Here is a 23,990-nt window from a genome sequence, read left to right as displayed (position 1 = left end):
CTACTGACAGATTCCCTTTTAAGTAAGTAAGACTTTCACTAAGAAACCAGAGGTAGCACAGGATAATGTGAGATCTCTCCGTACCTACTTCATCGACCTCCTACAAGTTGTAATTTCTGCTCTCCACTGTCGATCTAGAAGTGAGGTCACCACCGATGGAGTGAACGAAGAGGAGCCTTAGGCGGGCTTTGCACGTTGTGACATCGCCAGCCGATGCTGCGATGTCGCATGCGATAGTCCCCGCCCCCGTTGCTACGTAGGTACGATATCTTGTGATAGCTGGCGTAGCGAAAATTATCGCTACGCCAGCTTCACACGCACTTACCTGCCCTGCGACCGTCGCTCTGGCCGGCGACCCGCCTCCTTCCTAAGGGGGCGGGTCGTGCGGCGTCATAGCGATTTCGCATGGCAGGCGGCCAATAGCCGCGGAGGGGCGGAGATGAGCAGGATGTAAACATCCCGCCCACCTCCTTTCTTCCGTAGCCGCCGCCGGCAGGTAAGGAGATGTTCCTCGATCCTGCGGCTTTACACAGCGATGTGTGCTGCCGCAGGAACGAGGAACAACATCGTACCTGTCGTGGCATCGCAATTATGAAAAAGTCGGAGCCTGCAGCGATGATACGATAACGACGCTTTTGCGCTCGTTAATCGTATCATCTAGGCTTTACACACAACGATGTCGAAAGTGACGCCGGATGTGCGTCACTTTCGATTTGACCCCACCGACATCGCACGTGCGATGTTGCAGTCTAAGGGCGGCTTTGCACGTTGCAAGTGCATCACTGCGCCCATTTGTAATCTTGCGAACCTAATTTGCATACGAATAAACATATTTTGGGCTGATGTAGCACTGTAGTTCGATAAAATGGGTATTGTTGGATATTTCACATTACCAGATCATGCTCTACCTCTGGTTTATTACGGAGAGTTTTACTGACCAAGTCCATGTAATGGAATGGACAAGACAGTCCCTAACGCAGCCCATACACTATAGATTTCTGAGGCCAATTTATTTTCTGCTAACTATTGATGTTTCATGACACAAACACGCCCAATATGCAACTAAAGGCAAACCTCTGTAGAAACTTCAATGTCCTTTGCTTTTTTTGTTAGGCTCATTATTAGCAATATTTGGAAGATAATTTTATTAAAGTGGTTTTCCCACAATGTCCTTTTAATCAGTAGATCTTGGAATAATAAATTCCACAATTGGTGGTGTTATAAAGGGAACCTGTCACCAGAGTTTCGGGCCTATAAGCTGCGGCCACCACCAGTGAGCTCCTATATACAGTAATAAGGTATTCTAACATGCTGTATATAAGAGCACAGGCCGCTGTATAGAACATAAAAATCACTTTATAATACTCACCTAAATGGTCAGTACAGTGCAAACTGGTCAAATGGGTGGCTCCGTTCTCCGGTTGCGGCGCCGCCGCTTTCAGTCATCTTTGTCCTCCTTCTTCTGAAGCCGGGGTGCATGACGTGTCCTACATCATGCAAACGCGCCAGCATGGAGGTCCTGCACAGGCGCACCTTGATCTGCCCTGAACAAGGAAGATCAAATTATTGTGACAGATCTGGTGACAGGTTCCTTTTTTTAAAAAAAAAAAAAAAAAAAGTCCCTCTGCAGAGATAATCTTTTATATATGTGTCCCTGCTATGTGCTGTGTAATGGCTGTGTATGACCGTACAGGGACATGGTCTGATCATATCACATCTGGGCCGAGGAAGAAGAGTATAGGCGTTTCAACATGGGATCATAGCTGATTCTTTTTGTGAGGTAAAACATTTTCCTTCCGTTTTTTTTCTAAATGTTTTATCTGAAAGAAAAAAATATTTCTGATCCCATGCTGTAATGTCTGTATGCTTTATGTTCTCCCCGACCCAGGAGCTGTGGTGTGATCAGACCATGTCCCTGTACGGTTAGACACGGCCATTACACAGCACATAGCAGGGCACATATATAAGATTATCTCAGCACAGGAACAATTTTTTTAAACACATCCAATTGTGGAAATTATCATAATAATAATAATTGATTAAAATTAACTTTGTTCATGGGAAACTCCCTTTAATGACAACTCTGCACCCCATGAATAAGCCCGGGTCTCTTATCAAGGCAGTGATTAATTGGTGAATGTCTTTACAGACCAAACCTGAACTATAGAGGTGCATTTACACTGGCCAATAACCCTTCAGATTCTCACAGACCCTTCCCATCGCTCACTATAATTGAATGTCGTGAATGTGTCCAAAAACTCTCGTCAGTCGTTCAGGACCTCGTAGGTGTTCGGAAAATATTTTCATTTAACTTTAGAAAATTGTGTAAATATAAATGGAGACTGTCCCTTCTTTCAATGACTTTACCGGCAAAAAGGATGAGCGGACATTGCAGTCTGAAATGGATATGTCTCTGTAACTGGATGATCGTATTCCGAGGAGATGGCGCATTGGAACCAGTACAGATTGTCGAATTGTTTATTTATAATTGCAAATTCCGCGGTTTATAAAAAGTCAGGAAATTGACTCGTTTTATCACAAATTATTTTCTATGCACCGTATCGTAGTTTATCCATGTGTTCCAGACAGAATGGCTTCAGATGATCGGTCCGTGTGATCACGGTGAACAATGTTCCATGTGACGAAGCAACGATCGTTATTCAACCATTTCATTCCCGATTCTTGACCTGTATAAACGCTTGTGACATCGTTTGCTCGTCCTGAGTTACGATCGCATCGTTTAAGCAATTAACTGAGCCACAAGTCCCTTAAATGTCGACTGATTGATATCCCCTCCAGTATACGGCAGCTGAAATCACCGTATTTATATTGGTATTCTCAAGCGTTGTGCACAGTCAGCTTTTGTTACTTTGCTACCAGCAGATGTCCAGTCTCGTTTCCATTTTGGATTTCTCCGCCTGTCATGCTGTAATGACGGCGGACCCCTTGGGAAATATCAGGGGCTTTTCCTATGGGGATGCCTCTGACAATACTGCATATGCTGAGCGTTAGTCGATTTATTCATAGAAGTCTGTAGCTCTATATAAACATGGATATATCCTTAGTAATGGCACGTCATGGAGTTTACTAAATGAATACATTTCACTAATACGCTAAAAGCGTGCAGTTCTAAATCATCTAATTCCAAATTACTGTCTGTTTTTACGATTATAGTGTGAATCTATCATTGTTCACATTCGTTGCCGTGAACCTGGATTTTGTGGTGTCTAACGTTTTATTTTCTCCTTCTTTCGTAAGGTCTCATGTATCTGATCTGACAGAATACTCCTATCCTGCAACCCCAAACCACTCCATTCACCAACACGCCATGACCCCAACGTATGTGGGATCGGGAGAGTCCCTGCATCATGTAGGCATCAATCAAGTCCATGAACATGATTACCGGTCCTCCACTGGCACGCTGAGACATGGGACTTTGAGTAGACCACAACAACCACCGCCACCACCACCACCGACCACGGATGGGCCTCATCCACCTCCCCTAACTTCTACTGAGTGCAGGTAATTCTCTATGAAACCAGCCTGATTTAAAACTACACATGCCTAGTTAATAGTTTAGCAAAACTGATTAAGAGGATCATGGTCAAACAGCCACATTGACCGTCTCGACCAGAGCTCTAAAATCCTTCTTTCACTGGCATCTTCCCCCCCGACTTTCTTATAAGTAGTCCAATCAGGACATCATAGTTTGTGTGCAAAGCACCCGTGATATCACTCAAGGCAAAGGTGTCGGGGATGTCGGCAGGTAGAAGGTTGATGGGGATCTTGTCTGGTCGACATTCGATGTGGCCACTAGACTTTCTCTCAACTTTGTTGTTCAATTAAACAGAGCCTTTACATTATAATTTATGTGCCAATTTTAGGTGGCATATTTTCATTCCTGTTTTAGATAATGTAGGGTGCGTTTTTCTCTGACGCCTCATTGGGGGACACAGGACCATGGGTGTTATGCTGCCTATCCATAGGAGGACACTAAGTAGATGCAAAAGCATAGCTCCTCCTCTGCAGTATACACCCCCTGGCCGGGCCAGGCAACCTCAGTTTTAGCTTGGTGTCTGTAGGAGGCACTTCCTTTCAAGGTTTGTTATTTCTTGAGGGCGACGGCTTCCTTTTGGGACCGATCTCCCACTACCATCAACGGGCGGGAACGTGGAGTGTCGCCTCCACGTACCACCTCCTGCGACGCTGGATTCTGGGCTGGACGACGGGTTCCACAGACACCGATTTTCCAAAGCCCAGGGTAGAGGCCTGTGCCCCTATAGCCCATTCCTCAGCCCCTCGTTGCAGGCTCTGAGTTGAATATGGCACCGGTGTGACCGGACACAGCAAGCTGACTCTATTTTCACTGCCTGGACGGAAGCAGTGTTTTAAGGTGAGATCCCCCCTGACTGGTTTCCCAGACAAATGGAGAAAAGACGCTGCAGGGAAGGCTCCCAGGACATTTACAGTATTTATTATGAGAAAGTCCCTTGCTGAGTGCAAGGAGAGCCCCAAGGATCCTGCACACAGTGTTAACTTTTCTCTAGCTTGCTGGCTGGAGGAGGGAGGACGTCACTCCTGTTTGCAGAAAGTCCTGCAGATAATTTCTCGGTGGCAGGGGGAGTGCACAGAGCTCAGGGACTCACACTGTTTATTTGCTCTGTTTATTTGCTCTAGCAGAAAAGCCAGCTGATAACCACCAGTGACAAGCTGTGTGCTGAATGGAGGGAGAGGGAGGAAAACTATCAGAAGCTCCCTTCCCGCCGTTTTATTACTACCCACAGCAGGGGGGGCACACTGACTTAATCTTCACGCTCTTTTAGCGATAAGCCCCCCCTTCCCCCCAGGAACGCGTGTGAAGATCTCCATAGCGCTTAATCCTTCCTGAGGACAGGGCCATCGGCTGATTCTGGTGAGGTGCTTGCTTCACCTCTGCTGAGCATTGCTCCCCCTCCTGGCATACTCCTATTAGGAACATGCAGAATTCTAAGGGCACCAAGAGTGCTAAGGCCCACATAGTCTATTATTCAGCCTGCACTGCCTGCCACGCTGAGCTACCACGTAAACACACCTCTTCTCTCTGTGAGTCCTGTGCCCCTACAGCCCCCCAAGACCCCCCTGCCACCACCGCCGCCACGTCAGCCCAGAGCCTAGGGCTCCCAGCCCACCGGAATGGGCACAGTTTCTGTCCCAATCCATGGAAAAACTGTCACAGAACCTGGTGCTGGCTATGCAATGTCGTCCTCCACACCCTTCTGGGTCCCTGGACGGAACGCAGCCTGAGGATACCCCTATGGAGGATCCTTCTTAGGTAATCCGGGCACATGCTTCACCAGTTGCAGGGATCAGGAAAAGAGCACACGGCTGGGTGTCTCCAGCGGGATCTCCCTCGGGAGCACACAGGGCAGGCTCTCCCACACGCTCCACGGCTTCTGAAGAGCTGGAGGAGGGAGAATGCTGTTTATACCAAGAGGATTCCTTGGTTTCATCACCCCCAGATGATCAAACTGCAATAGACTCCCTTATAGCAGCAATCAACCAAACTCTGCATGTGGAGGATCCCCCATCCACTACCACTGACCATGCGGTCTCCTTTAAGAGGGCAAGGAAACCCCAAAAGGTTTTCGCTGATCACCCAGAGTTTCAGGATATCCTCACAAAGCAAAGGGAGAAGCCTGACAGACGCTTCGGTAACCGAAAACTCATGGAGTCCCGGTACCCTTTTGCCTCATCTGCCCCTAAGGGCTGGGCCGATCCGCCCTCGGTCGACCCCCCGGTCTCCCGTCTTACCACAAAGACGCTCCTGTCTTTACCCGATAGTTCCTCCATCAAGGACCCGACAGACAGATGGAGCACCTCGCCCGCTCTGCTTTTGAGGCTGCGGGTTCCTCCCTCTCGCCCTCCTTTGCCGCTGTGTGGGTTGCAAAGGCGATCTCGGTCTGGGCAGAATCCCTTAACACTTCGCTTGAGGAATCCCAGTTCACTCATACCTTCACAGAGGTAACAGCTCAAATTGCCGCTGCGGCGGAGTACCTCATGCAGGCCTCCATGGACACTGCTACCTGCGCAGCGTTTGCCGCCTCAAATACTATAGCCATCCGTAGAGCTCTCTGGCTCCGACAATGGCGAGCGGACTCTGCCTCTAAGAAGTCTCTCACGCGTGATCTTCCTCTCGCTCAGAGCGTTCTGCCCTCTGCTAGCGGGTCGTCAGATTCGAGTCCAATCGGACAATGCGACAGCTGTAGCCTATATCAATGGGCAGGGGGGCATCCGCAGCAAAGCGGCTTATCTCGAGGCCCACAAGATCCTCAGCTGGGCCGAATTGTCGGGATCAGTGATATCAGCGGTACACATACCGGTGGTAGAGAACTGGGCAGCAGACTTTCTAAGTCGCCAAGGCCTGGCCGCCGGAGAATGGTCTCTCCACCCAGATGTGTTTCTACACATCTGCACTCGCTGGGGCACACGAGACGTGGACCTAATGGCCTCAAGGTTGAATGCAAAGGTACCCGCGTTTATAGCCAGGTCACGCGACCCGCAGTCCATCGGCGCGGATGCTCTAGTCTGCTCCTGGCACCACTTCCGCTGCCTTACATATTTCCACCTCTACCCCTGCTGCCGCGGGTAATCAGGAAGATCAAGGCAGAGGGAGTCCCGGTGATACTGATAGCACCGGACTGGCCCAGGCGCACCTGGTACGCCGAATTAGTACAAATGCTCACAGACGCACCGTGGCGCCTTCCAGATATCCCAGACTTGCTGACCCAAGGGTCCATTTCCCATCAGAACTCCAGAGCCCTGAAGCTGACTGCATGGCCATTGAGAGCTGGGTATTAACAAGAGCGCGATTCTCCCCCGCGGTTATTTCCACCATGATCCGCGCCCAAAAGCCTGCTTCATCCCGCATTTACCACCGTACGTGGAAAATCTTCCTTTCATGGTGCAGGGAAACTAATGTCCAGCCTATGCCTCTGGCCATCCCCAGAATTCTCGAATTTCTACAATCTGGCTTGCAAGCGGGGTTGGCTCTCAGTTCCCTTAAAGGGCAGGTCTCAGCGCTCTCAATCTTCTACCAATGCCGCCTGGCTCAAAAACCGCAAGTCAAGTCCTTCCTCCAGGGCGTTTCCCATCTAGTTCCCCCGTACAAAACGGCCGCTGGAACCATGGGACCTCAACCTCGTTCTGGACGGTCTCCCGAGGTCTCCCTTTGAACGCCTCAAGGAATCCTCCCTTGCTCTTCTGTCCTGGAAGGTAACATTCCTCGTGGCAATTACGTCCATCAGACAAATTTCGGCGCTAGCAGCACTCTTGCCGCGAGCCTTTTCTGATCTTTCACCAGGACAAGGTGGTTCTGCGCCCCCATCCGGATTTCCTTCCAAAGGGTCTTACCCCGTTTCATTTGAACGAGGACATTGTTCTGCCTTCCTTTTGTCCACACCCGGTTCATAGGGTGGAAAGGTCTCTGCATTCGTTAGACCTCGTCAGAGCTCTCAGATATTACATATCCAGGACAGCCCCCTTTAGGAAAACGGACTCTTTGTTAGTCATTCCTGAGGGGCCTAAGAAGGGACAGGCAGCTTCAAAGGTGACTCTGGCTCGCTGGATTCGCTCTGCGATCCAGGAAGTCTACCGCTTGCAACTCAAGCCCATTCCTAGTGGGCTGCGGGCTCATTCCACGCGAGTAGTTGGCGCTTCGTGGGCCATTCGGCATCAGGCTTCAGTGGAACAGGTGTGTAAGGCTGCGACCTGGTCTAGCCTACATACATTTTCAAAGCATTACAGAGTCCATACCCAGGTTTCAACTGAGGCAAATCTGGGTAGGAAAATTCTGCAAACTGCAGTAGAGCACCTCTCTCAGTAGGCGCTCCAGGCTGTCTGGGACTGGTTCCTAGTCCTTTGGTTGTGTTGTCTTGTTTTTTATTTTTCCCACCCATGGACTGCTTTAGGACGTCCCATGGTCCTGTGTCCCCCAATGAGGCGTCAGAGAAAAACTGATTTTTGTGTACTCACCGTAAAATCGTTTTCTCTTAGCCATCATTGGGGGACACCGCACCCACCCTGTTGCCCTGTTGGGCTTTGGTTCTCTCAGTACCTTATTTGGTTATGACTCTTCTTTTCTCATGTTCCTCTGAGAAGTTTTTTACTGTTTTTTTTTTTTTTCTCCTACTGCTTGTGTACTAAAACTGAGGTTGCCTGGCCCGGCCAGGAAGTGTATACTGCAGAGGAGGAGCTATGCTTTTGTATCTACTTAGTGTCCTCCTATGGATAGGCAGCATAACACCCATGGTCCTGTGGCCCCCAATGATGGCTAAGAGAAAACGATTTTACGGTGAGTGCACAAAAATCCATTTCTTTGTCGCTCCATTGGGAGACCCAGACAATCGGGTGTATAGCTTCTGCCTCCGGAGGCCACACAAAGTATTACACTTTAAAAAGTGTAACCCCTCCCCTCTGCTATACACCCTCCCGTGCATCACGGGCTCCTCAGTTTTTATGCTTTGTGTTGAAGGAGGCACACATGCACACAATGCTCCACATTTTAGTCAGCAGCAGCTGCTGATTATATCGGATGGAAGAAAAGAGGGCCCCTAACAGGGCCCCCGGCATGCTCCCTTCTCACCCCACTGAGTCGGCGGTGCTGTTAAGGTTGAGGTACCCATTGCGGGTACACAGGCAGGAGCCACATGCCGTTTTCCTTCCCCATCCCTTAGGGGCTCTGGGGAAGTGGGATCCTAACCGGTCATCCAGCCACGGGGACCGGGCTCCCTCCGCAGCCCCTGGGGGAATCTGCTGGACAGGAGACGGAGTATCGTCAGGGACATGGCCCTGCATCTACAGGTACTCTGTGTCCCCGTTGGGACGGTGCATGAAGCACCTTGGCCTCAGACGCAGCTGCGACTGCGGTGTGGATTTTTTGTCTGGGACTACCGCGCCGACCATGCCTGTTTGTCGGCCGCGGTTTATACTTTAGTCCCCGGCTTTTGCGGCCTAGTGTGTTAAACTCCCGCCCCTGAGCCTGCCAGTCAGGGAGAAAGGCGGGACGGTCGGTATGATGCCGACAGTGAGGGCTGGAGCACACTTCGCTGTCCTCCGCCCCCCTCACTGATCTCTATGGGCCACCAGGTTCCCGCACTTTTGCGGTTCCGCCCACGGCTCTCTCCTCCCCTCGGAACGCCGGCAGCCATTGTTATAATTCTGCCGGTGGAGGATCTCAGAATCTGCTCCACTGCTCTGGGAGAGGGGGATCCTAACCGGTCGCCATGCACTGGGACCGGGCTCCATCCGCAGCCCCTGGGGGATTCTGACGGACAGGAGACTGGACATCATCAGGGACAGAGCCCTGCATCATAAGGTACTCTGTGTCCCCTGAGGGACGGTGCATGCAGCATCTGTGTTACAAATGCCGCAGCGGTTGCTGAGTGGTTTGTGAGACTGGGACTACCGCGCCGACCGCGCCATGTTTGCCGGCCGCATTTTTAAATTTAGTCCCCGGCTCTTGCGGCCTAGTACCATATACTCCCGTTCTCGGGCCTGCCAGTCAGGGGTAACGACGGGACGGCCGACTGGACGTCGGCAGGGAGGGCTGGAGCATACGTTGGTATCCTCCTTCCCCCTCACTGAGCACTGTGGGGCACCAGTTTTCAGGTGCTGACCCCCCTTGGTGCCGCAGTGTATATATATATATGTTTATCTATATGGTATATGATCTCACTGTTCGGCAGCATTATTTGCTTTTGGCTGTATACCCTCACTGATTACTCTGCGGACGACATGCTGTTGTCTGCTCTTAAAGAGTAAGGGTGCCAAGGCACTGGCTTATTTTACAACCTGTACCTCTTGTGCGGCTATATTACAGGCAGGTTCCACATACCCTCATTGTGTACAATGCTTGGCCCCGAGGGCACTCACTCAGCCGGAGCCTCCGGCACTGGTGGGACCCTCGGCCAGGTGGTACCGCCGGTTTCCACTGCACAGATGACAGGGACAGAGTTTGCATGTTGGAATCAGCAAATCTCTGAGTAGCTTTCACATTCCAGGACTCAGTCTATGGACAGAGGGTCCGCTAAGATACTGGAAGCCTTGCAGTCCAGACCGATAACACAGGGCCAGGGAGCTGTGAGTTCATCGCTCCCGGGTCCCTCTGGGTCGGTACAACAAGGGGCTCCTGGGGTAACACCCAGATCCCACGGTGAGAACTCCGTCACGGACCGCGGCCTCTGATAGGCTAAGCGGGCCCGCTGGGAACCTTCCCCGACTTCATCAGGAGTGCGTGTTTCGATCAGTCTAACTCCAGAGGGGCCGTCCAGAAGCACAGAACTTTACGGACAAGCGCTTACTAAGCGCCTTATTGACACGCGTTACCCTTTCCCCCCTGACGTTGTTAAGGGTTGGGCTCAGTGTCACAGGGTGGATTCTCCAGTCTCTAGGCTGGCGGCTAGATCCGTAGTATTAGTGGCAGATGCCATCTCTCACGAATGCCACTGACAGGCAAATAAAGCTTATGATGAAATCCATCTATGAAGCCATAGTCGCATCTTTTGCTCCAGCATTCGCAGCCGTGAGGGCACTCCAACTGCCCCGCAGGTTGTGTCCTTCACTTCTCAGGCGTAGGTTTTTTCATTCTACGCCATGAACGCCGTTCCTGGACTCTGCGAGCCGTACAGCGGTAGCATCCACCAATTCGGTGGCAGTCTGCAGGGCCATGTGGCTACGTGAATGGAAGGCAGGCTCTGCTTCCAAGAAGTTCTTAACCGGTTTGCCATTTTCTGGCGACCGTTTGTTTGGCGAGCAATTGGATGAAGTTACTAAACAGTCCAAGGGAAAGGTCTCGTCCTTGCCCCAGTCCAAAGGTTTCGGTTATTTCGGTCCTCAGCAAAGTTCCGTTCCTCCACGTCCAACAGGTCAGAGGAGGGCTAGAGGAACTCTTCTGCATGGCGGTCTAAGTCACAAGGCGGCTTCCTCATGACTTCGGCCTCACCAAGACCGCGTCCTCGGTCGGTGGCAGGCTCTCCCGCTTTTGCGACGCCTGGTGGCCACATGTCCAAGACCGATGGGTGAGAGACATTCTGTCTCACGGTTACAGGATAGAGCTCTGCTCTCGTCCTCCGACTAGTTTCTTCAAAACATCTCCGCCCCCCGAGCGAGCCGATGCACTTTTTCAGGCGGTGAACACTCTGAAGCCTCGATGTCACAAGGAGACTTCCTAGCATCAATTGACATCAAGGATGCTTATCTCCATGTGCCGATCGCACCCGAGCTTCAACGCTTTCTGCGTTTCGCCATCAGGGACGAACACTTCAGTTCGTGGCACTGCCATTCGGCCTGGCGACAGCCCCACGGGTCTTCACCAAGGTCATGGCAGCAGTGGTGGCGGTCCTACAGGGCCATTCGGTGATCACTTACCTAGACGATCTTCTAGTCAAGACACCCTCCTGGGTGGCATGTCAACACAACCTGACCATTGCTCTGGAGACTCTCCAGGGGTTCTGGTGGATCATCAAATTTCCAAGGTCAAAACTGACACCGACCCAATCACTGACTTGCCTCGGGATGGAGTTTCATACTCTCTCAGCGATAGTGAAGCTTCCGCTGCATAGTCAGCGTTCACTACAGACGGGTGCAATCTCTCCTTCGGGCCCAGTCACCCCTTGAGGCGCCTCATGCACTTTCTAAGGAAGATGGTGGCAGCAAGGGAGGCAGTTCCCTTGCGCAGTTTCGTCTGCGTCCGATTCTATCGGACACCGCAAATGGGACAGGGGGTAGACGTCCCTAGACAAGAACGTCTCTCTTTCCCTTGCAGCAAAACCTCTCTTCAGTGGTGTCTTCTTTCCACTTCCTGGGCGGAGGAAAAAATCCTTCCGGCCCCCAGCTGAGGCTGTGGTCACGACGGACGCGAGTCTGTCAGGGTGGGGAGCGGTCTTCCTCCACCACTCGGCTCAGGGAACCTGGACTCTGACAGAGTCCTCCCTTCAGATCAATGTTCTGGAGATAAGGGCAGTGGATCTAGCCCTAAAGGTGTTCCAGCGGTGGCTGGAGGGCAGGCAGATCCGAATTCAGTCGGACAACGCCACGGCGGTTGCGTACATCAACCACCAGGGCGGCACACGCGCAGTCGTCAAGCCTTCCGAGCAGTTCGGCGGATTCGGCTGTGGGCGGAAGCCACAGCCTCCACCATCTCCGCAGTTCACATCCCGGGCGTAGAAAACTGGGAAGCAGATTTTCTCAGTCGCCAGGGCATGGACGCAGGGGAATGGTCTCTTCACCCGGACGTGTTTCTAGAGATCTGTTGCCGCTGGGGAACGCCGGACGTCGATCTAATGGCGTCTCGGCACAACAACAAAGTCCCGGCATTCATGGCTCGGTCCAAGGATCACAGAGCTCTGGCGGCAGATGCGCTAGTTCACGACTGGTCGCAGTTTCGACTGCCTTATGTTTTTCCTCCTCTGGCACTACTGCCCAGAGTGTTACGCAAGATCAGGTCAGACTGTCGCCGCGCCATCCTCGTCGCTCCAGACTGTCCGTGGTGTTCGTGGTACCCGGATCTGTGGCACCTCACGGTGGGTCAACCGTGGACACTCCCAGACCGACCAGACTTGCTGCCTCAAGGGCCATATTTCCTTCTGAATTCTGAGGCTCTAAACCTGACTGTGTGGCCATTGAGTCCTGGCTCCTAGCGTCATCAGGGATATCTCCAGATGTCATTGCCACCATGAGACAGGCCAGGAAACCAACGTCCGCCAAGATCTATCACAGGACTTGGAGGATCTTCTTATCCTGGTGCTCTGATCAGGGTTTTACTCCCTGGCCGTTTGCCTTGCCCACTTTTCTTTCTTTCCTTCAATCCGGAATGGACAAGGGCTTGTCTCTCGGCTCTCTCAAGGGACAAGTATCGGCGCTTTCCGGTCCCACCTTACAAGCGTCCGTTAACACCCTCGGATCTTAACAGGGTGCTGACGACTCTTCAGAAGCCACTTTTCGAGCCGATGCGGGATCTCTCTATCTCGCCTTTCGCAAAGGGTGGCCTTCCTAGTGGCAGTCACATCACTCAGAAGAGTGTCTCAGCTAGCAGCGCTGTCATGCAAAGCCCCCTTCCTGGTGTTTCACCAGGATAGGGTGGTTCTACGTCCGGTCCCGGACTTTCTCCCTAAGGTATCCCCGTTTCATCTCAATCAGGATATCGTCTTACCCTCTTTGGGTCCGCATCCAGTTCACCAATGTGAAAAGGATTTGCATTTATTAGATCTGGTGAGAGCACTCCGGCTCTACATTTCTCGCACGGCGCCCCTGCGCCGGTCTGATGCGCTCTTGTCCTTATCGCGGGCCAGAGTAAGGGATTTCAGGTTTTCAAGTCAACCTTGGCTCGGTGGATCAAGGAACCGATTCTTGAAGCCTACCGTTCTTTTAGGCTTCCGATTCCTGCAGGGCTGAAGGCCCATTCTACCAGAGCCGTCGGTGTCCTGGGCATTGCGACACCAGGCTACGGCTCGGCAGGTGTGTCAGGCGGCTACCTGGTCGAGTCTGCACACTTTCACGAAACACTATCAGGTGCATGCCGATGATTCGGCAGATGCCAGCCTAGGTAGGCGACTCCTTCAGGCGGCAGTTGCCCACCTGTAAGAGGGGGCCGTTTTTCGGCTCTTTTTATCGAGGTATTCTTTTACCCACCCAGGGATTGCTTTTGGACATCCCAATTGTCTGGGTCTCCCAATGGAGCGACAAAGAAGAAGGGAATTTTGTTTACTTACCGTAAATTCCTTTTCTTCTAGCTCCTATTGGGAGACCCAGCACCCGCCCCTGTTCCCTTCGGGCTGTTGTTCTTTTGTGTACACATGTTGTTCATGTTGAATTGTTCTTTTGGTTCATGGTTTCAGTTCTCCGAACATCCTTCGGATTGAATTTACCTTAGACCAATTTATAAGTTTCCTCCTTCCTGCTTTGGCACCAAAACTGATGGGCCCGTGCTGCACGGGAGGGTGTATAGCAGAGGGGAGGGGTTACACTTTTTAAAGTGTAATACTTTGTGTGGCCTCCGGAGGCAGAAGCTATACACCCGATTGTCTGGGTCTCCCAATAGGAGCTAGAAGAAAAGGAATTTACGGTAAGTAAACAAAATTCCCTTCTTTTCACGATGCTTTGAAGAGCGGGCCGCTGTCTCATCATACCCTACTAGACTATGGCCATACAAAGCAGTTGGCAGGTAACTAGAGAGCACCCCGAGGTGCAGCAATACAGCCAATTTCTGACCTTCGCAGTGGCTTTCAATTGTATTATAGAAAAGTGGGTGTAAATTGATTACTTCATAAAACAGTGGTACTGGGTTAGAAAAACATGGCTGCTTTCCTTCAGGAACCGTACCATGCCCTAAACATACATTGTACCTGTTAGGCTGCTTTCACACATCCGGCTTGAGCTCTGCGGCTCAATCCGGCTGTGCAAGCTATGCAACGGATGCGGTGAAAACACCGCATCCTTTGCATAAGTTTTTCCTTTGCGGCCCGTCCGTTTTTTGCCGCTTGCGGCATGCTACTGAGCATGCGCAGTGGCAAAAACCGCATGCGGCGGCCGGATGCGGTTGTTGCCGCATCCGGCCGCCATAGGCATGCATTGAAAAATGCGCCGCATCGGCCGAATGCGGCGCGATGCGGTTTTTTTTGCCGCACGAAAAAACGTGCCAGGCAACGTTCCATCCGGCCGCTGCATCGGCTAAATCTGCCGCATGCGGCAAAAACCGGATGGAACGCAAGGCCATGCGGCACAATGCGGCACTAATTAAAGTCTATGCAGGAAAATCGCAACCGGCAGCAAAAAAAACCGGTTGCGATTTTCCTGCAAAGTGCCGGAGTGTGCCGCATTGCAGAAACCGGAGGTGTGAAAGCAGGCTTACTGCAACTCTGCCCCACTGCAGAGAGTGAAGCTGAGCTGCAATACCATGCACAAGCCATGGTCACAGGTGGCACTATTTGAAAGAAAAACTTGTTTTTCTAATCTTTTAGTACTGTGGTTGTGTTAAAACTGCGCATCCACTAATAATAAGAAATCAATTAACTCTCATATCTTTATAAACTTTTCGACAGCTATTGCAATGGTTTAAAAGCAGCCACATCTCCATCAGACGCATTTCATCTGACCATACCCAAAGTGCTATCTGAGTAGATTAGTGATCGAAAAATCTGTCCTATGTCATATCTGCAGCTTGTCCTTTCCTCCTGCTTGGGATAGGTTTCTTACTGTCAGTCATCTTAAGCTAGAGGCAGGGAGGGCTTAGTGTGCGATACACTGAAGATTCTGCACCACGCAATCTGATTGCATAGAAAGTCAGAAGTTGTTTGACTTAATCTGTCCTTCTGTACTGTGTTTCAATGCTAGTGCATGCCATACTACGCAGCTTATATAGGGAGGGAGAAGCAATGATTTTCAGAAATATTTGTATTTGTGGTTTCATGCAGAATTGGAGCTGAATGACCAACCTTTCCATGTTTGGCTTCAGATTTGGTCCTGATTTTTATGGCCTACTTATATTTATAGATTTAACTTCATTTAATACCAATAACAACCCCTGTAAGGCTAAAGCCATAACAGTTAAATAGGAGATAACCAGCTAATGATTTGCGATCTTTTCTTAGACGGGTTCTACCGGCTCAGATGATGGAATATTATCCCGCTGGATCACCTCCCCCACCTCCACCAGTCATTCCTTCAGCCCAGACTGCTTTTGTTAGTCCACTTCAGCACCCAGTCCCTGGATCTCCTGGATTATCTGGGTCTCCATATGCGCCTTCTCCACCTCCTGGGGGCATCAGCATTTCTTCTGCTTCCGGACCTCCTCCCCCACCTCCAGGACCACCATCATCAGCTCTCTCGCTCTCCTCATCACCGATGCACTTTGCCAAAGTGTTAGAAGCAAAACGTCTTGATGGTGCCCATCTCCTTGGCCTGACAAGTGATGCCCGCAGTGATCTCCTCTCTGCTATTAGGATGGGTGAGTAAATGTTTTGCTATTGAAAGGATATGTTTTGTCACGCTTTCTTTATTCTTCCAGGGGCCATCATCTTCTGCAGTGAATTAAAGCGCCCAACTTAATATCTGCAAACAGAATAGAGGTGATAAAATGCACCTTTAATGGCCTTGGAGAAAACACTTCAATGTACAATAACTTCTTCTGGGCCTACCCCTTTTATTTGAGAAAACTGTGAAGAGTAGATATTACTAAATTATAAAAAATGCTGAAGTGTCTCTAATGGCGGATTATGGGCCCAGCAATCCACAACCCTTTCCAGCACTTTTCACCATGAAAGTGACGGTGGAGGGTTATGGGATCCTGCTCTGAAGCTTGGGATCTGACAACCCAGAAGTTCAGATCTAACTCTGGTATTACAATGTACAGTACAGACTAAAAGTTTGGACACACCTTCTGTGTTGATAGAGGCCAAACATGTCTAGCCGGACTGTAACCTCATGTTAGTAAATTGAATACCTGTGGTTATGTGACCACTTTCTCTCACCGTTGAATCCTATCAGTGTGCGCACCACACACTGTTAGGATTCAGAAGTCTTCAATCACATAGACTGGCTCGAATTTTATCAGAAGACAGGACTTCTTCATTAAGTTTTATTTAAATTCCTGTTAGAAACAGCATTTTGCTAAAAACATTAGTTTTGCTGCAGAATTTGCCTTCATTCTTTCCTCTACCTAGCTGGAAAAGCCGCACTCTCCGCAGTCCAGCATTTAAAGGGAACCTGTCACCAGGTTTTTCCCCTTATAAGCTGTGGCCATCACCAGTAAGCTCCTATATACTGAGCATTCCAGAATACTTATATAAGAGTCCAGGCTGCTCTGTATAACATAAAAAAACACTTTATAATACCTAGGGGGGCGGTCTGGTCCGATGGGTGTTGCCGGTCTTGTTCCGGCACCTCATCCATCTTGTGTGATCGCCGTCCTCCTGCCCAGCCCCATGTGCATGATGTGTCCTATGTCATTCACACAGAGGGCGCCACTGCGCTCCTGCGCATGCGCACTGTGATCTGCCTGGCTGATGGCAGAGCAAAGTACTGTAATGCACAGACACGAGGAAAGGTCAAAGACCGCCCACACATGCACATTACAGTACACAGAGCTTTGCTCTGCCTCAGCCGGGCAGAACAAAGTGCGCATGTGCAGGAGCGCAGTGGCGACCTCTGTGTGACACGTCATGCACACGGGGCTGGGCAGGATGACGGTGATCGCAGAAGATGGAGGGGGCGCCGGATCAGAGAGCAGTGACACTCATTGGACTGGACCGTGCCCTAGATGAGTATTATAAAGGTCTTTTTTACATTATACAGAGCAGCCTGGGCTCTTATATACCGGAGTCTAGAATGCTGTATAGCAGGGCTCACTGATGGTGACCGCAGCGTATAAGGGGAAAGTCCTGGTGACAAGTTCCCTTTAATGTTAGCATGACTTTCAGCATGGCGCCACTTTTGTATAGTAAATGTACTTCCAGTTCTCACTCTTTGGGTTTATTTCTTTACAGGAATCCAGTTGAAAAAAGTGCAAGAACAGCGTGAACAAGAAGCCAAACGGGAACCAGTTGGAAATGACGTGGCCACCATCCTGTCCAGACGCATCGCCGTGGAGTACAGCGACTCCGAGGATGATTCAGAGTTTGATGAAAATGACTGGTCCGACTGATCTGGTCCTACTGGTGTAACGCGCCTGCTCCCCGGACCTGGGCATCTGTCAGAGCTCGCCAGCCAGATGTCGGGCTGGAATCCAGTTGATAATATAGTATTCCTCCAGCTGAAATGTTTGCATGGAAAAAGTGAGAGTCCACGGCAAGCATGAGTAATGTTACGGATCTAGCCTGTATGTGACATAGGTAACAAGGACTCGGTATGCCTTAGCGAATTGCAGAAAGCTGTAAACGTACTGGGCATTATAGGAATTTGTAGTCTATTGTGTTTTTTTATTTGTAAGTGTAATCTCCCATAGTGGAAACTCAGGGACACATTCTGATAGTACATGAATAATGCAGTACTCATACGTGTCGCTTTTGTATATTCGCCTCCAGTATTTTACAAGTAAGTCCAAAAGGTGCTGATCAATCCCTGCAGTGGAAATGGGAACCATTCTGCATAAATCCACATCACATTACATTGGCTACTAATGGACCGCAGACGACACGAACGCACAACGTGACGAGCACCGAGGCACAATGATGGCTGCAGAGCTGACGATTGTTCACCCGTCTTGACTGATTATCCGTCAAGTCCAAAGTTTCAAACAAACATCGCACATTTTGGATTTATTTTTTTGTTTTCTTATACAGTTGTCTCAAGATTGTATGTCTGTTAAAACTTCTTAAAGGGGATGGCACATGGGCAACATTTAACACCAGTCCACACATAGATGCATGATTCTTGGAGGTCCCATATGACTTTGGAGCAGTGGTCACCCATCATTCTGTGCATTGTCTATGGGATTCATGGAGACCACCATGTTCTCTATACTCTCCGTCAGTTACATAGGCTTTGAATGACATGGCATGTGGACACATGCTTGTTTCTAGTTATCAGTGAATGCTCCAAGAATTGGGATTCTCAGCAATCAGACGCCTTTGACCTATTGGAGCCACACATGATGGGTTTTATAGGAAAACATCCAGAATGCAGTTATCCTGCACCGCTCACTTCCGCACTAGGAGCAGCAGGTATTGTGCACCTGACTTGTGACTAGGACCAAGAGAAGAATGACCACCGCTCATATGTGACCACCAGATATCTGCAGCCCTGACGTCACTCGCCCCACTCATGTCACACCGCTGAAGTTAGCGGAACTGGATTGCCCCTTTTTAAAGGGACTCTTATCAGCACAGGATGACCGATCACACCAAGTACAGGCACTCGTGCATCATGGCGGAGGCTAGTCATTTAATTTCCCCTTCCGACTTGTTGGTTTTCTGTCTCCTCCCTCTCTCTGGCTCTATGAAGCAATCACAGAAGAGGGGAAGGTGGAGGTTGAAGGAAAACCAGGAGGTGGTAAGGTGAATTTATCCCCTCCTTGATGCACGAGCGCCTCTACTTGGTGTGAATGATCATTCTGTATTCTGTGATAGTTCCTTTTAAAGTCCTTTTTGGATGTTTTATAGGGAACCCGACAGCTGAGTCATGATGCCCGTATCCTGGGCAGCATGAATCAGCACGGCTCAGTCATTTCAGGCAGGTAAAAGCCGTCCATGGACCATGCTGCTTGAAGGACCGGCTTATTAGACTAGTCATCCCAATGGCATGGAATGTAAATGTTGTAAATTTCTCCAAAACTCCTTAACGTTTTTGGCGTAAAGGCGGCTTTACACGTTGCAACATCGCTAGCAATGTCGTGTACGATAGCACCCGCCCACGTCACTGTTTCGTCATGGGGGTGATCGCTGCCGTAGCGAACAATATCACTACGGCAACGTCACACGCACATACCTGCTTAGCGACGTCGCTGGAGACACTGAGCAATCCTTTAAGGGGGCGGTTCGTGCGGCGTCACTAAGGGGCCGCCCAATAGCAGAGGAGGGGCGGAGATGAGCGGCCAGAACATGCCGCCCACCTCCTTCCTTCCTCATTGCCGGTGGACGCAGGTAAGGAGTTGTTAGTCAGTCGTGCGGCGTCACACATAGCAATGTGTGATGCCGCAAGAACGACGAACAACCAGCGGCATGCACCACCAACGATATTATGAAAAGGAGCGACGTGTCAATGATTTTTGACATTTTTGCGATCGTTGATCGTCGCTCCTTTTAGTCCCACACAATGATATCACTAACGTCATCGGATGTGCATCACGAACACCGTGACCCCGACGATATATCGTTAGCGATATCATTGTGTGTAAAGCACCCTTAAAAGATGCCTGCCTGAAATGACCTAGCTGGACTGGGACTTATGCTGTCCGTGGTTCGGGAAGCATGAATAAGCGAACAAGTTCACTTTAACCTTTCACTGCTAATACCATATGTAATATATTGGTATTTATTTCCGATCAATTAAATATGTTTATATGAATGAGAAAAATGAGCGCTTGCACATCTAACCGGCCCCCTGCATTTGTCTACTCCCTAACATGAACGTTGAATTGAGGAGCTTTGCGTAGGCCTGTTGGTATATATTATTTTATTTTTTTTTTTTGTGTGAAAAATATATCCTGAAACCACTGACAGTGAGAAGTTTACATCTAAACTGAACTATGCATTGTCTACATATTGGAGTTGTTTAGATAACGCACTTCAATATATCCTGTCCACCGCCATTAACTTGAGAACGGTGGCAGCTATAGGCATAGAAGTGGTGTCTAGGTATAGTAAAATAGCCATGCACTACGAAGAAACCATCTATAGCGCCACCTGGTGGAAAACAACGGAGTTAGCATTTTTATTTCGAAAACTGAACGAGATAGAGAAAAAAGTGAATTACAAAGTTGTATGGCATCATCAATTCAATACGAATCGACTCCTTGCATACAGAAATGCTATGATTAGAACGTGTAAAACTCACAAGGCTGCGGACGTGAAGCGATACCTCCATGGAGACCTTCCTACAGGTCATTGGGTATGGTGGCTGCATGGAGTGGCCTCCACTCTCACCTGACCTGACCTCATGGGACTTCTTTCTGTGAGGTCACATCAAACAGCAGGTGTATGCGACCCCTCCACCCACATTGCAGGACCTACGACGACGTATCACAGATGCTTGTGCAAACGTGTCACCTACCATATTGCACAACGTGCAGCAAGATACAGTATGCTGTCCAGAGTCCAGATGTGCATTGCAGCTGACGGTGGCCACTTTGAGCATCAAAGTTAAATGAGCGCCATATGCGTGACCAGCATTCACTGTTTTGGGGGGGGGGGTCATTGGTTTCATATCATAGCATTTCTGTATGCAAGGTGTCGATTCGTATTGAATTGATGAAGCCCTGCAACTTTGTAATTCACTTTTTTTCTCCATCTTGTTCAGTTTTCGAGATAAAAATGCTAACTCCGTTGTTTTCCACCAGGTGGCGCTATAGGTGGTTTCATTGTATAGCACATGGCTACTTTACTATACCTAGACACCGCTTCTATGCCTATAGCTGCCGCCGTTCTCAAGTTAATGGTGGTGGACAGGATATGGGTGGACACACTGTATAGAAGATGTGAACAAGGACTCAATAATTTGTGCCTAATTTGTCAGAGTGGCTCAGGCTGAGTGATATTTTGTGCATATTTTGTCTTATTTTCCACCAGCTCTCGGTTGGTCTAGTTTACTTAAAATATTTTGGGCCAAGATTTTGGTGCACATTGTCGCAGTTTAGGCCATGCCCAGTCCGGGCTGAGTTATCCTCCTTCCCCAATAAGCCATACCCACTTGTGGTTTTGTCTGGTAAGATATTAGACGAAACCACTCAACAAGAGTGGCTATGTTTCCAGAAAATAGAAGTCGTCCTATAGTCTCAAGTCACTACAAACCCGTAAACCACAATGTATTAAATCCTTTAAAGTCTCTATACATATATTGTTTTCAATACCTTACAAGTTTTTAGTTTTGTTTTTTTTTTCTTATTATTAAAAGCTGTGAAACGGTAAAACTGTTTGATTATGTTAGAGAGAACGTGTCATCAGAAAATGACCTATTGTGTAAATCGGGTTACATGTATTTTTAAATGTTTTGGGTTTTTTTCTTTTTAAATCAAATCTGTATTTGGAAGAAAAAAACTAAAAAAAACCCCATACTTTTCCGTTATTTTAAACAAACTACTTGAGTTGAGACTGGTATTTTTTTCCCTCCAGATTTAATTAATTTGGCGCATCTTTCACATGTACCCCAATATGAAACTGCAGTAAATTTCTGCCATAATTTACTCCACTTTTGTGGTTCAAATAATGATTCCTCCCCCCCCCTCTGATTAGGAAGTGGCTTAAGGTGAGTTAAACAAAAAAATGTGTGACATTTTAAACAGTGTTACTCCAGAATCCTAGTGAAAACTGAATCAAAGCCATACTTTCCATTCTTTATACAATACTTTTCTGCATCTTCATTATCATCACAGACAAGGTTACTATGACAGGTAAACACTTATAAACATCTGGTGACACAAAATCCACCAATCACAATAGGCGATGTCATAGTTGACCTTGCCTCCCTTTTCCTGACAAATTTTGCACATGCTCATTAGACACTTCAATACAAAAGAGAGAGTCAGAGACAGTCTATTGCTGCTAATGTACATGTGAATTAAAAAATGAGTTCAGTATAGCCCCAGTTGCCAGTGTAAAAAAAAAAACAAAAAAAAAACACCCAACCCTGATGGACATAATAGGTCTTTTTCTGACACATTCTCTTTAAAGTTTTGGAGTGCAGAATACTGTGGTCATATTATTGCCATTTAGACAACTTTGTTTTTTTGTTAATTTTTATTACACTAATTTTCTGGTGTCTAGTATAGATTACATTTATAACAAAATATTAAATTATAAATAGGTTTACAATAATGAGTATGTAATTGCCACTGAATGTAAGTTTTCCCACTTTGCCTGTGTTGGTAGTTTGCAGATGAGAAATGTCGCCCCATTGCTATTTCACTGCTCTGTATTTGGTATTGCAGCCATGCAAATGAATGGGAAGGATCTGTGATACCAGATACAGCAAATAATAAATGTACTTAGCTGTGCCTGGTAACGAAGATATAGCTTGCTCTGGAGCGCACTTGAGCGCACAGCAGTCGCAGCTAGTGCTGATCGGCAGGGGTGTCAAGAGTCAACTCCCTCCCTTCCCCTCTAACAATGGTACACTGATGCACTATTATATAGTTGGATCACCAAGTTTAAAGAACTGCTCAATACAAAGAAATAAATATAAAAAAAGTCCTATAATTACATTTCTACAATTTTTCGGGCAGTCACATTCCCCATATCGGTGTTGTCAAAGGACTTTTTTTATTTTATTTTAACCAGGGCAAATTTTCTCTTGTGGAACCACTAAGGATTTGGCCTAGTAGATGAAAAGGGCAATTCGCAGGACAATAAGTATTTGTTTATCCTGCAGACCATACATCGTTTTTATAATTAACGCCTTCACTTCCATAGACCTTACATAGACTTTACATAATTACCATTCAACGGAAACCATGCCTAGTCATATTAATTCAGCCTATTTTCCATTGTAGGAATTCACCTTTTAAAGGGATTGTCCTACAACGTACATAAACTAGCCACAGGGAAGCCGATCCCTATGTGTCCACCCATTGGGACCCCCGCCAACCCTGAGTTCCTAGGTTTCCCCAAAACAGTAGTTTGCATGTTCGCCCATGGCTCCATTCACTTGTTTGACTGGTAGAGAGCCGTTCTGTCATTCCCATTGACGTCATTGTCACTACTTCTCCCTCCACCCATGGGACATTGGGACCAACAGTAGTCCGGGTTGGTGGGGGTCCAGTAGTCACATATTTTTCACCAATCTTTGTTTTTAGTAGAACAATCCCTTCTACCGCCCTAGATTACAATAATCTCCCAACAATATATTTGCGGTATTACGTACAGTACAGACCAAAAGTTTGGACACACCTTCTCATCTCTAGAACAACTGTTAAGAGGAGACTTTGTGCAGCAGGCCTTCATGGTAAAATAGCTGCTAGGAAACCACTTCTAAGGACAGACAACAAGCAGAAGAGACTTGTTTGAGCTAAACAACACAAGGAATGGACATTAGACCAGTGGAAATCTGTGCTTTGGTCTGATGAGTCCAAATTTGAGATCTTTGGATCCAACCACTGTGTCTTTGTAGAAGAGGTGAACGGATGGACTCTACATGGCTGGTTCCCACCGTGAAGCATGGAGGAGGAGGTGTGATGGTGTGGGGGTGCTTTGCTGGTGACACTGTTGGGGATTTATTCAAAATTGAAGGCATGCTGAACCAGCATGGCTACCACAGCATCTTGCAGCGGCATGCTATTCCATCCGGTTTATGTTTAGTTGGACCATCAT

At 48.6% G+C, this 23,990-nt stretch overlaps 1 protein-coding gene across 1 annotated transcript in view; it reads left to right on the top strand.

The window, feature by feature from the left end:
- The window catches only part of WASF3 (WASP family member 3), an 85,779-nt gene extending 65,484 nt beyond the window's left edge, over positions 1 to 20,295 (top strand). The window contains exons 7-9 of the mRNA XM_075337373.1: positions 3,259 to 3,522; positions 15,624 to 15,979; positions 17,517 to 20,295. Coding sequence (XP_075193488.1) covers positions 3,259 to 3,522; positions 15,624 to 15,979; positions 17,517 to 17,674 — 778 coding nt within the window. The 3' untranslated portion in view covers positions 17,675 to 20,295. The remainder of the gene's footprint in view (positions 1 to 3,258; positions 3,523 to 15,623; positions 15,980 to 17,516) is intronic.
- Positions 20,296 to 23,990: the final 3,695 nt, after the last annotated feature.

This window comes from Anomaloglossus baeobatrachus, chromosome 2 (assembly GCF_048569485.1).
Source record: "Anomaloglossus baeobatrachus isolate aAnoBae1 chromosome 2, aAnoBae1.hap1, whole genome shotgun sequence".
Classification (NCBI taxonomy): domain Eukaryota; kingdom Metazoa; phylum Chordata; class Amphibia; order Anura; family Aromobatidae; genus Anomaloglossus; species Anomaloglossus baeobatrachus.
The sequence above is the reverse complement of the archived record's forward strand: the minus strand, read 5'-3'. Positions and strand labels throughout refer to the sequence as shown.